At 31.4% G+C, this 12,713-nt stretch overlaps 2 protein-coding genes across 2 annotated transcripts; both read left to right on the plus strand.

Moving 5' to 3' along the window:
• The first annotated feature begins 2,233 nt into the window (after positions 1–2,233).
• Positions 2,234–3,877, plus strand: Hsdl2 (Hydroxysteroid dehydrogenase like 2). The gene is made up of 2 exons (XM_017614191.1): positions 2,234–2,501; positions 2,593–3,877. Exons 1-2 carry the CDS (start codon positions 2,456–2,458, stop codon positions 3,783–3,785), a joined length of 1,239 nt encoding a protein of 412 aa, XP_017469680.1. The 5' UTR covers positions 2,234–2,455; the 3' UTR covers positions 3,786–3,877.
• Positions 3,878–4,512: 635 nt separating this feature from the next.
• Positions 4,513–6,200, plus strand: LOC108361552 (inactive peptidyl-prolyl cis-trans isomerase shutdown-like). Its single transcript, XM_017614190.1, has 3 exons — positions 4,513–4,708; positions 4,767–5,665; positions 5,757–6,200. Exons 1-3 carry the CDS (start codon positions 4,641–4,643, stop codon positions 6,158–6,160), a joined length of 1,371 nt encoding a protein of 456 aa, XP_017469679.1. The 5' UTR covers positions 4,513–4,640; the 3' UTR covers positions 6,161–6,200.
• Positions 6,201–12,713: the final 6,513 nt, after the last annotated feature.

Genomic DNA, 12,713 nt, shown 5'->3' on the forward strand with positions numbered 1-12,713 from the left:
ATCATTGGAATTAACTAAATTAATTATATCCACAATTATTTACTTCCTTTTTTCATGTGTTTTCGTGTTTATAAATTTTTAAATTTAACGAACTAATTATTCAAATTATTGTAGACAAAAATGCAGCCATGCGCCACAACCACATGTTTTTCGTGTTTGCAAATTCTTGCTGGCAAAATTTTTTCCAGCAAGAATTTGCAACTTCTCTCCAACAGAACTGTCACTTTGCTCTCACAATTTTTGAGTGTTGGATAATTTTTTGGTCTGCACGAACGCGATTTGGGCAAAAATCGTGATAATTCGTACAAATCCGTACAAATTTTTTGCTCGACGAACAAACCTATTATCATATGCTACGAAATAGTTTTTCGCATTTTCTGAAGAACGTGTTCTTTTGAGTTGTGTCACTTTTGAAGATGGTGTGTGATATGTCGGGCGTAGGTCACAATGGTCCATTGGATGTTTTGTATATAAAATATCCAGCAATCTTGTGCAATTTGACATTATATTAGTCTGTTCCAATAGGGGTATTCTCGGAGTCTTGCACGATGCACGGATTGCTCGAAATGCAAAAATACTATTCCAGATATGGAAGAGTACGAATGTACCTCATTGCAAAGTAGTAGCATGCATAGGTAGCAACCAGCGAAATTCTGTATAAAATACAATAACAAAATACAACAAAAAAAATGAAGTGAGCGAGATGATGTAAAGAATATGTAATAGGAAATTTAGATGAGGCGATTTTTCAGGCAACTTTTAGTTGAAAGCAACAATCACCTTGGTTTTTCCCATGTATGTATTTTGTTGTTGTGCTTTTGCAATTATGCAATCCGTGCTACGCGCAAGGGATATGCCAAATTTCGAGAATACCCCTAATAGCAATCCGGTATACAGGACTTAGTCAGAATTTACAGGAAGTCGTTCCTATAGATATAAAACCTGTAAGTGGGAACACGTTTAAGTGAGTAACTGAGCAACTGTTCCTAGTCAGAAGTAGCAGGATTTAGTTTTTCTTCTCGCAAGTTCAAAAAAAGTGTCAGATTCTAAGCAGGGTTGCATTTGTAAACGAAAGCAGAAAGCGTTGAAAGCAAAGAACCTTATATTTGTCAAAATGTGGAAGTTAACAATGAAGTATTTGAATATGTATAGATTTTAATAAAACCCAGTATACTTCGGGCAAAATCTGTGGAACTGCCAAACTACAACGTTACTCTCTCAAGTGGGAATAAAATGAGAACAGATGCAGAAGTGTACGGGAACAAAAAAAAGCACTATTTCTTGCATAAACGTCAGTCGCATTGTTTACATGTCATTGGCACTTTTATTTTGTTTACAATTTGGTTGTCAAACACACTACAGCTGATCATTTGACACCTTAAGTCTGTTCCTTTGAACTTCGGACTAACACCTGTGGAACTGTCAAACAATTTTACTCTCTTAAATGAGTAAAAGGAGAACCGACGCAGAAGTACATAGGAACGCAAAAAGCACTATTTCCAGTAAAAACGTCAGTCGGTTTGTTTACATGTCATTTGTACAACACTGATTTAGCTGAAATATCACTAAATAATTATTAAAATCTATACATATTCAAACATTTCGTTGTTTAATTCCATTTTTTTTTACAAATATAAGCTATTTTGCTTTCACCGCTGTTTATTTTTGCGTGCACATGCAAATCAGCTGATCGTTTGACACTTTTCATGAACTTACAGGAAAAAAAACTCCGGACTAAATCCTGTAACTTCTGACTAGGAACAGTTGCTCAGTTACTCTCTCAAATGTGTTCCCACTTACAGGTTTTATGTCAATAGGAACGACTTCCTGTAAGTTCTGACTAAATCCTGTAAACCGGACTGCTATTGGAACAGACTTACTGGAAAAGCGTTCGCGTACTTTATTGCAAATTTTTTCTATGAGAGCGAATTCTTAGAAATAAAGGTACTGGAGAGTTGCTGGCAAGTTACTGGATAATTTGTAAAAAAACACAACTAATATCTAACGCGAACTAGGTACATATCTGTGTTCGTATGGAATAGTAGCTTATGTCGAAAGGCTGGCTTTAGTATAATGCGGCATTCGCAGCATACTTTACCGAATGACTCACTGGCAAATAAACGTGCAAGAAATAGTTCCGATATTAGCAAGTCAATATTCTTATTAGGTCTCATCAAAAAATTCCTTGTCGTTTAAAGAATAAAGGGAATGCCGCATTATACTAAAGCGAGCTTCCCGACATAAGCTACTATTTTATACGAACATCTGTAGTTATGTACTCACATATGTACATATACACATAAGCTGTTTCTGCCTCTGTGCCCGAATATGTACTTTGGACTCTGCTCTTGTTGATTGTTTGTTCGCCCCATCCGATTTTGCATTTATTAAGCGATTGTGTTACGGAGTAGTCGAAATAATTCTGTGGTGACTTTAACAACTTTAAAAGTACAAAATGATTAACACCGGAAAATTAGCTGGACGTACCCTTTTTATAACCGGTAATGGACTATTGTAATTATTCAATGAAAATTTGCTTCTAACAAAAGTGTGTCAACTTTCTTTTTGGTACTTCATTACGTATATATGTAGGTGCGTCGCGAGGCATCGGAAAAGCAATTGCATTAAAGGCTGCTCGCGATGGCGCAAATATTATTGTTGCTGCGAAAACCAGTACTCCCCATCCTAAATTGCCTGGAACAATTTACACTGCGGCTGAAGAGATTGAAAAGGCCGGTGGACGGGCGCATCCATGCATAGTAGATGTGCGCGACGAACAACAGGTGCGTTCAGCCGTTCAGGATGCTGTTGCGAAGTTCGGCGGTATCGATATATTGATAAATAATGCATCTGCCATATCTCTGACCGGCACACTGGATACAGATATGAAACGTTATGATCTGATGCATAATATAAATACACGTGGCACATTCCTCGTTTCGAAAGAGTGTTTACCGTACATAATTAAAAGTAATCATGCTCATATCTTAAATATTTCGCCGCCGCTTAATTTGAATCCTATCTGGTTTGCTCCACATGTCGCTTATACAATTGCCAAGTATGGTATGTCGATGTGTGTTTTGGGTATGGCTGAAGAATTCCGCTCTTCTAAAGTGGCGGTGAATGCTTTGTGGCCACGCACCGCAATACAAACTGCGGCCATGGAAATGTTAGCCGGTGCAGAAAGTTCCAATATCTCGCGTAAAGTAGATATAATGGCAGATGCCGCATATGCTGTTTTAATACGTGAGCCAACTCAATGCACAGGACGTTTCCTAATCGACGATGAAGTTCTAACAGAGGCTGGTGTGACTGACTTGAAACAGTATGCATGCAATCCGGAATACGCAGACAAACTTATGCCTGACTTCTTTTTGGATATATCAGAGAATGAACTCAATGCTGCAAAAGAACAGTTTAAACAACAAACGACTGTTGCAGCTTCTTCCGGACAAATACCGGCGTTATTTGTTAAAATTGAAACATTACTTTCGCCAGAACTAGTACAAAAAACGCAGGCTGTTTTCCAATTCAATATTGAAGGCGATGAGAAAGGCACTTGGCATTTAGATTTGAAAAACGGACCTGGTTCATGCGGCATTGGTGAGCCAAAGGTGTCACCTGACGCAACACTGACCATGAAAGCGAATAACTTCCACGATATGTTTTCGGGAAAACTTAAGGCTGCAACTGCATTTATGACAGGCAAATTAAAAATTTCAGGCGATTTGAATAAGGCAATGAAGCTGGAAAAACTAATGCGCTCACTCAAGTCGAAATTATAGACCGTTAAATAATATTCCATACTGTGTTGTTTTTTAATATTAAGATTTTTTTATATATAAAATATAGAAGATATGTATTATGATAAAAAAGCGTTTCAATTGATTCTTATGTATATAAGCCTGCTCCAGGTATATACTTCCAGAATTGCAGGAGTTTACAGGAAGCTGTTCCCGTAAGCTTCTTACATAAGTTTTATTAAAGGCGAATGTAGCTTTTCGTGTAAATCTTGCAAAATCTGGAACAGGCTTATGAATATACCGATGGCCCTCTGCAATAACGACGTTACTGAAAACTAAAAAAACATTTACTACTGAAAAGTGGCACATGTCTGTAATCCCTGCCTTACCCTTACTAAATCTTAATAAAGCAGCGATAAAGAGTTAGGAAGAATTAGATATGGATTAGAGACGTGGACTGTTCTGTAGTATGCGGTTTTGACTTGTGTCGTTATTGCAGAGAACCATCGAAATGTAGGAACATTCATATGCAAGAAAAAGGTCATTGGCAGAATCCATGTAGTTCTAGGTGATACGTTGGCAGTTTAAATGTTACTCACCTTTTGATCAGAAATCACTTATTACATTACTTTATTAAAAATTACGCAGGATACAAATTCATGATGAAATCTGCACTTGTGTGTTTTTTGGAACAACCGTTTTCATCTGAGAGACGATTTTATCTGCATCAACAAGTAGTAAACAAATGTTCTCTTCATTTTACAACACTAGCCAATTAGCCCTTCTTCTTCTTCTGCAGCTGCAGTTCAGTTCACATTTGTTAATGCCGCTAAATTTTTCCTTGATGTATTTGATAAGAATTGCTGAGCTCGCAAAAAATATAAAATAATCAACGAAATGAATAAATTAGAGGACGATACTATCCCCAGCAGTTGCAACTTCCTGAAAGATCCACTATCTATTGGGTAAGTTGCTATATATACCCTAGTATTCCAAAAACTATTGGCTTTTCTGTTATCCCAGGGATCTCATAGGACCTGGTACAACTTTTGAGATAAACACGAATTTCGATGAAGGTTTCAGCAATGATATATTTGATGAATTAAATTTGGGTTCCGACGAGGAAGACGATGACAAGACAGCCACAGATCGCTCAGCCTTGGTATCACCATGGACAAAACCTTTCGACGAGTTACGACTGCAGATGGTAAAGATAAATGAACACATTTATAAAAAAATCACGCAGCCCGGGTTGACTGAATACGGTGAAGTTCCGTTAAATGCGCGCGTATGTATACGCTACAATGCTTATTGGGAGGGAGAGGGTGCACCTTTTGATTCGTCCTTTCTACGTGGCTCGTCGTATCACTTCTATACCGGACGAAATGAAGTGATTGAAGGCTTGGAGGCGGCGGTACGAACAATGTATCGTGGGGAACAAGCACAATTCGTGATTTCATATCAGTTATTGTTTCGCGAAATAGGATGTCCACCACGCGTTAAACCACGTGCTGATGGGCTTTTTATAATCGAATTGGTTTCATTCAATCCTGTGGGAGATTTGGATGCCGACCAAAAGTTGACGGATGAAGAACGTGGCAAATATGCAACAGTAATCGATAAAATACGAGATGTGCATCTTAAAGGATTAGATTTCTTTGGACAAGGATTACATAAGAATGCTTGTCGAGCTTTTGAAAAGGCTGTAAGCATGTTGAACAGTTGCCACTTGGCCAATGAACAAGAACAGCGCGAGCAAACAGTATTTCTGCTAAAACTATATACGAATTTAGCAGTATGCTATAATAAGGTCAACTTGCCCGCAAAGGCTTGCATTATGTGCAAAGAAATACGCCAGCTGACAGACAATAAACCCTCTTGTAAAGCGTTGTTTCAGGAGGGACGCGCGCTGCTGCTGTTGGGTGAGTGAAACATAGATTGCACATACATATGTATGTAGTTGCATAAAACGAAGTTAAAACTAAAACTTTTTAATAAACTTTTGGTGCACAGGTGAGTATGAACGCGCACGCCACATACTTATACGCTCACAGCGCATGGAGCCACAAAATGATGATATAAGTAAAGAGCTGAAGCTGCTGGAACAACGTTATTCACGTTACAAAGAAAATGAACGTAGCATTTGGACGAAAGCCATGGGCATAATAAAGAAAAATGAAAGCAATCAAACGAATAGCAATAACGAAAAGACGCGTAGCATTTTTGAAAAAGAAATGGAGGAACTCATGAAGGACTTTAAGGAGAGTATGGAATTGAATAATTTCAATTTGCCACCCGGCTTAACTAAAGATGAAATCAAAACAGTTGATGATTTGGCGCAGAGCATGGAGTTGAAGTTAACACTCTCACCACTTGACAATACCACCTATACATTAAGTAAAGGGACCAAAAAATAATTTTCATTGCAAAAAAAAAATCAAATAAAGTAAATATAAGTAAAAAAATATTTATATACAGTATCGGTCATATCTATAGCACGCCATTTCAAAGTGATATTGTGTGCCACTTATGTTTATTTATTTATTTTTAAGAATTTTCAATTAAAATACAGTTCTTTCTCTAACAAACCCCATATAAACCCAAGTTCAACAATTTGTAGAAAACTTCAAAAAAGCGCAACAAAATTTCACCTAAATTTCAAACTTTTTTCTCGGAAGTGTTAGAATTTTTTTGAGTACACAGTTTTTTATCCCCTGCAATTTTAGTCTGATAATGTGCAAATTTCAAGTGGCTACGAATTACCGTTAATTTTTTAGAATTTTTGTTGTCGCATTGGCTTCCATATAATGAATAAACTCAATTTATTTGTATATGGAAGAAATCCGCAACACCTTTGGCGAAAAAAATTCTAAAAAATCAACGGTAACTTTTAGCAACTTGAAACTTGCACATTATCAGACTAAAATTGGTTGGGCTATAAAACTGTGTATTCAGAAAAATTCAAACACTTCTGAGAAAAAGTTTGAAATTTAGGTGAAAATACGGTTGCACTTTTTGAAGTTTTCTACAAATTGTTAAACTTGTTTTTACATGGGGTTTGTTAGAGAAAGAACTGTATTTTAATTGAAAATTCTCAAAAATAAATAAATAAACATATATAAACAAATGGCGTGCTATAGATATGACCGATACTGTACATATCAAACGTTAAAGTGTATTATAAACATACATATGTATGTTTCTATAAGAAGTACATATGCACCTAAGGAAATTTCCCTAAAAAATTATTAATGTGTTATCGAAACGCATACATGAATGAATTTTTTATGTTATTTACTGTAGTTTTGATGGTAAGTCGCCAAATTAATTACAGCAGAAAAACTAAGTGGATACATCAAAACAAATACTAAAGAAAATACATTTAACTACTTAATAAATATAAATGATGCAATTAAATAAATAAAACAAAAATAAAAATAAAAATCAATCGACTGTTTTAACAAAAATACGAAGGATAATCGCTCGTTTTAATGATCTTTTAAAAGCTACCTTGTCATTAACCGAAAAAGTAGTTGTGATGAGTTTAATGATAGGCGATTGCTCATGAATTATTAAAACAAAGGATGCTCAGTTACATAAATATTTTATAGAGCGTTACGATGTTAGTTTTTAAATATGTATGCCTAATAAATGTAAATGACCAACAAACGTGTATTTGAATTTATTGGCCAATCTTCCCTTATTGACATTAAAACGCAAAGATTTCTTTTTATTTTTAGTTAAAACGCATAAATTTATTTCATTATTTATGTATAATTCATAAATAATACTCATACGGTTACTTAAAGTGTATTTTTCCTCAAGTTTGATTAATTTTTTATTTTTTTTTAGTTTATGCAATATGTATGTATGTTATAAGTATTTGTGTACACACAAGCCTTTTTGGGTATTTGTTTTATAACTAAACTTTTGTTTGCTTCTCGTCATTAGCTCATTGGTTTTAGATTATTGCTTAACTTAGCATACATACATATTTAGTGCCCGACATTATGATAAGGTCACAAGTTTTGACTACTGATTTTTTATTACTTTATTTTGATACTTTTTTTGTTTTTAGAAAAGTGTTGTGCTTTCTATAACAAAAACCATATATAGATCCAAAAAAAAAAAAACTTGTCAATATCCATAGGGTGACCTTATCATTATGCCCGGCACCGTATTTAATTTATTTCGCTTATATTGTATATAATTATTTTTCTAGTTATGCACGCACACATATTTTGTTTGCTTGTTTCTTCGAATGAATTATATAAGATGCTTGTTTTGTTTTGTGCTTCGCATTTTTGCATTTTTTAAAAATCAATAACTTATCATGCACTTAAAACGCAAAAAAGGAAAAGAAAAAAATTGTTAAAAATATAAAATCATCACATACATATGAACCGAGCGAAATCCAAAGTTTTTTTTTTGTTTCTTTTTCATTTCATTGTTTTATATTTTATTAATTTAACAAAATGTTCGTTTTTGTATGCGTTGTTTTTTTTCTGCTTTCTCGTTACTTTCAATTAATGTATTATTTGGCCAATTGTTTTTCGATTTCTGTTTTCTGTATATTCAATATTTTATCATTCCTTTGTGAAATTTTTCGTATTCAAACATATAAAACTACTAAGTATATTTGTTTATAAATTGCTTGTCTTTTGAGCAATTTAATAGTATTTTACACCAACACATATTATATTAATTTTTAGTTAATTTATATTTTTTTCGTAACGTTTAAAATTCTTGTTTGCAATTTATTTGTTACTCATTTTATTTTCCATATTCTCAACTTATTTTGGTTTCATTTATTTCGTTTATGCATTTGAGAACTTATTCACCCGAGGCTAACTAACCATCGACGCTCAAATAACAACCGCTTTGGATCCAGACGCTCATTTGCATGAAAATCAGACAATATACATAAGTAAATTTGCTTCAAGATAATTAAAAAAAAAAAACATTAACTTTTGTAGTGAACTGTTTTGTAGATAAAGAATTTCGGATTACATATTTAATCGGATTATGGAAATAAAACGTAGTCTTACTTTTTTGTTAAGCTCGCAAAGGTACGCAAATACATAAATATGGCAAAAAATGAATTAAAATTCCGAAATACTCACATATGCAGCACGTTTTTAGTAAATTTCTTCTTCTTTATTTAGCCACCGATTTTTGAAAAAAAATCTTTTGATTCTACCAAGCGCGCAGAAGTATGTTAACAAGGGACTGTGTACATTTTATGTGAAATAGATAGAGCAATTAATACGCGCACGTGCTGCCAGATTAACGTTGTTCAACATTATTCATAAAAAAAAACTAATAATAACTTTGCTTGTTGTAATAACTGATTTAGATTTTGAAGTTTTTGCGTTTAAAAATTTTAATTCTTTGTAATTGATTGTTCATGAAAATTATTTAATTTTTTATTAATACTTAGTTTTAAGGTTTTTGATTAATTTCAATTGACACATGCCTTTTTGATTTGATTGTAGGTTTTTATATTATATGTATTACATATATTATCTCATATTATATATTATTTTTATATTATACATATTATATGTAGTATATTCTACGTGAAAAATTTTTGAGTTTGAATGTGAATTCGATATTGATACATACTATTTATTTTTTATATATGTATTTTTGTGATATTTTATCTATTCATATTACATGATGTTCACACATAAAATTTACTTTTGTTTACGTATGTACTTTATATTTTTTACTAACTGACTTAAAAAAAAACGAGGAAGGTTATCAACTCGTCGGAGTATTTTTTCTTCTTTTATGTATATTACCGGATAACTTTAGACCGCGTGAACCGTTTTGGATATTTTTTTTATCGTAAGGTTAGGGTAATCCAAAGTTGATTTAGCTCTGATCATTGGATCATGAAGAAACGAAGGGTACTTCAAACATTTAATTTTTATGAGCATATAAACGATACTCTTTTTAATTACTTGTTTCATATATTTTTCTGAACTTTTTATTTAATAATATACATCTTTATTTTAATTATAATGTACCGCTATTTATTTTGCAATTCATCGGTCAAAATGTTTTTTTTGTTTATTGGGTACAGTAATAAGTTTATATTCATAAAAATTAAAATATTTTTGAAACACGCTATAAATGAAATAATTTCATGTATGAAATTATCACTTTTTATAATGCAGCATTTCATACCCGTTACACTTTTTTATGAATATGGCCATATGCATTTAAAAATTTCTTGTTCAATTAAATTTAAATTATTAATTCATTTAAAAAACAAAGCATATAAAATTTGTGTGTGCTTATTTTGTTCCAATTGAAATTTTTTATAGTCAAACATATGAATTGTTATTATTACATACATACTTGTCTAATTAATTTCTATTATAAATTTTAGTACAACTACGATTTTTACTTACATTAGTTAACAGCCATTTATAGTAGTTCATTAAGGTTTAATTTATTTTCGTTAATTTTCGTAAGAAATAGTTCAACGTAGAAATGATATACATATTTACGTAAAAGCAAATATTTGTTTTTCAACAATTTATTTGAATAATCCGCCACAAGCTCAAACAAAATTGCCGATTTAGAAAAATTTATAAAAAAATATTGTTAAATTGAAATCTTTAAATCACTAAAGCGAAAAACGGGGAAACTTTAAACTCGAAAGTATTTTAATACAACAAAAAAATTTACGCAACCTTAGTGGCTACCGCGGCTTTATCCAGTTTAAGAAAATAAATATCGCTTTTGATTTTCGAAAGTAATTTGGAAGACTTTGACAGTGTAAATATGTATACATATCACGATGGCTAAAAAGCTGCTGTAATTTTCTATAGTTACACATTAATAAAACCAATTAAATGAAGAAGAAAAATTATGTGGGTTTCAAAACATGCGTAACCTCAAAAATTTTTTAATATTTTAACTTTTAATAAATTACAACTATTGTAAAAGAAGAAAAAAACTATGTTTAAAGACAGGGAAATAAATAAGATAAAATTGAAAACAATAAAATTTCACAAATAAAGATATAATAAATAAATAAAATACAACAAAATTAAATACAAAATAAACATTTTAGTTGTTATACAACACCACCAATAATTATTGCAAAACCAAATATTTAAGGCTGGAATAGATACAATTCCTATGTACAATTTTGAGATCTGTAAAGAAAAACTATAAGCAAATTGTTACCAAAAAAGTTGCATAAAATAAAAGTTTTTTTACACTTACTTCATTTAAACTTTGTATCCACTCGAAATCTGATAAAAATTATATTTAAAAATTACGGCATCTCAAATGGGGTTTTAACTTAACGATTATTATTTTTTTTTTTTAATTTTTATCGCCTACACATACTACACTTTACAAAACTGCGGCACATTTTCAATTTGTTATTATTATAATCATTTATCTTTTACTAATTACACACTAGCACAACATTTAGGTACAATATTTCAACAGCAACTGTTATTTGGAGTATTACATACACAAGTACATATGGATGTGCAACATAATTAACTAATAGTACTTTACTCCTATTTATGTATTTATACCACTTATTGTACTTACGTTTACTACTACTATTTTATTTATTGATTTATTTATCACTCGAAGTGAACATGATATTAGCATTCAATTTCCAGTTATTGAAAAAGTGCCTAAATTTAGGCAAACAGTTTGCGACTATATATAGCGTTGCTTTCTTGTAACTTAAATTTGCTTGTAATTTTCATAGCTCAACTGTTAGGCGCTAATTTTGAACGTTTTTGACGTGAGCGTGAAAAAGTAGAGGAATTTGGTGATAAGACAAAAATGCAGTTTTAAAATCATCACTAGTTTTTTTTTGGCTATTAATTAAATAAATTTCGCTTAAAGCTCTTTAGCGTTTTCTCTCAACAACTACATACATACTTTGAATGGCAATATTTTACTTATTTTAAATTTAAATTTCTTCTATGCGCATTTAAACACAAATTTCTTAAAAAATTTAAATAAAAATCATCAAAAAAAAACACATATGTTTATGCTATATGTATGTATGTATGTATTTTAGTTAACGCCAATTAATATGCTGTTAAATTAAATATCACAATTTAGATTTGCAGTAACGTTGTCAAATTCTTGTTTGTTTCTTGTTGCTTAAGCTATTTTTATTACTTACGAATTTCATGTTTTAATTTTCATATATGTATGTAGTACATGCATACGTACCATATATTTTTTTTGCATTTTTGTTAAAAATATTTTTTTGGCATTTAAATTTTTGCTATTTTGGTTCCGTATTTTTGCTAGTGTTGTATACAAACTAACTATAGGTACATCTATATAATATGAACATGTATATATTTTTATCTACGTATATATATTTAAGCCATTAAAAACATATACAAACGTATATAAATGCCTATTTACTATTATTTTCTACATGCATATGTATGTTTTTATGTATGTAAATATTTCGTATCTAAACTTTCCACTTCTATTAACACTAATATACCGTCAATATACATGTGTATGTATGTATGTATGTACACATTTATTTGATAACAACATTTGTCAATATACCTTACCTTAATATAGAAAGGTCTAATACATATAGCCGCTGAAATGCAAAAAAGCCGTAACTGACTAAAATTTGTTATTGCTTAAAATAATTTGGCGACATCGTAATCAATCAAAGCGGGAATTTTGGATTTTTACTTAGTTATGATTTTTTTGTATTTCAGCGACGATGTGCGATAGGGCCTTTCTATATTGAGGTAACGATATGTATGTACATATGTATGCATGTACATTACTTAATCTATCCAGCTATACTTGTATAAGCTTTAAGTATGTATGTACATACATAGTATTTTTTTATTTAAATCTAATCTAAAAATTGCGCTAAAGTATTTTTTAATTTATCAACTTTTCTTTTATTGATTTTTTATTTTTTTTTCTACAAGCTCTTGGCCT

The sequence above is a fragment of the Rhagoletis zephyria genome, unplaced genomic scaffold (assembly GCF_001687245.7).
Source record: "Rhagoletis zephyria isolate East Lansing unplaced genomic scaffold, Rhagoletis_zephyria_1.1 Rzeph_scaffold_00789, whole genome shotgun sequence".
NCBI classification, from domain to species: Eukaryota; Metazoa; Arthropoda; class Insecta; order Diptera; family Tephritidae; genus Rhagoletis; species Rhagoletis zephyria.

Bases quoted from the DNA above. Each gene is read 5' to 3' on its own strand.
- Hsdl2 (XM_017614191.1), top strand. From the start codon at position 2,456: ATGATTAACACCGGAAAATTAGCTGGACGTACCCTTTTTATAACCG. The intron at 2,502-2,592 runs GTAATGGACTAT...GTATATATGTAG, and splicing joins ACGTACCCTTTTTATAACCG to GTGCGTCGCGAGGCATCGGA.
- LOC108361552 (XM_017614190.1), top strand. From the start codon at position 4,641: ATGAATAAATTAGAGGACGATACTATCCCCAGCAGTTGCAACTTCCTG. The intron at 4,709-4,766 runs GTAAGTTGCTAT...CTGTTATCCCAG, and splicing joins AAAGATCCACTATCTATTGG to GGATCTCATAGGACCTGGTA. The intron at 5,666-5,756 runs GTGAGTGAAACA...TTTGGTGCACAG, and splicing joins ACGCGCGCTGCTGCTGTTGG to GTGAGTATGAACGCGCACGC.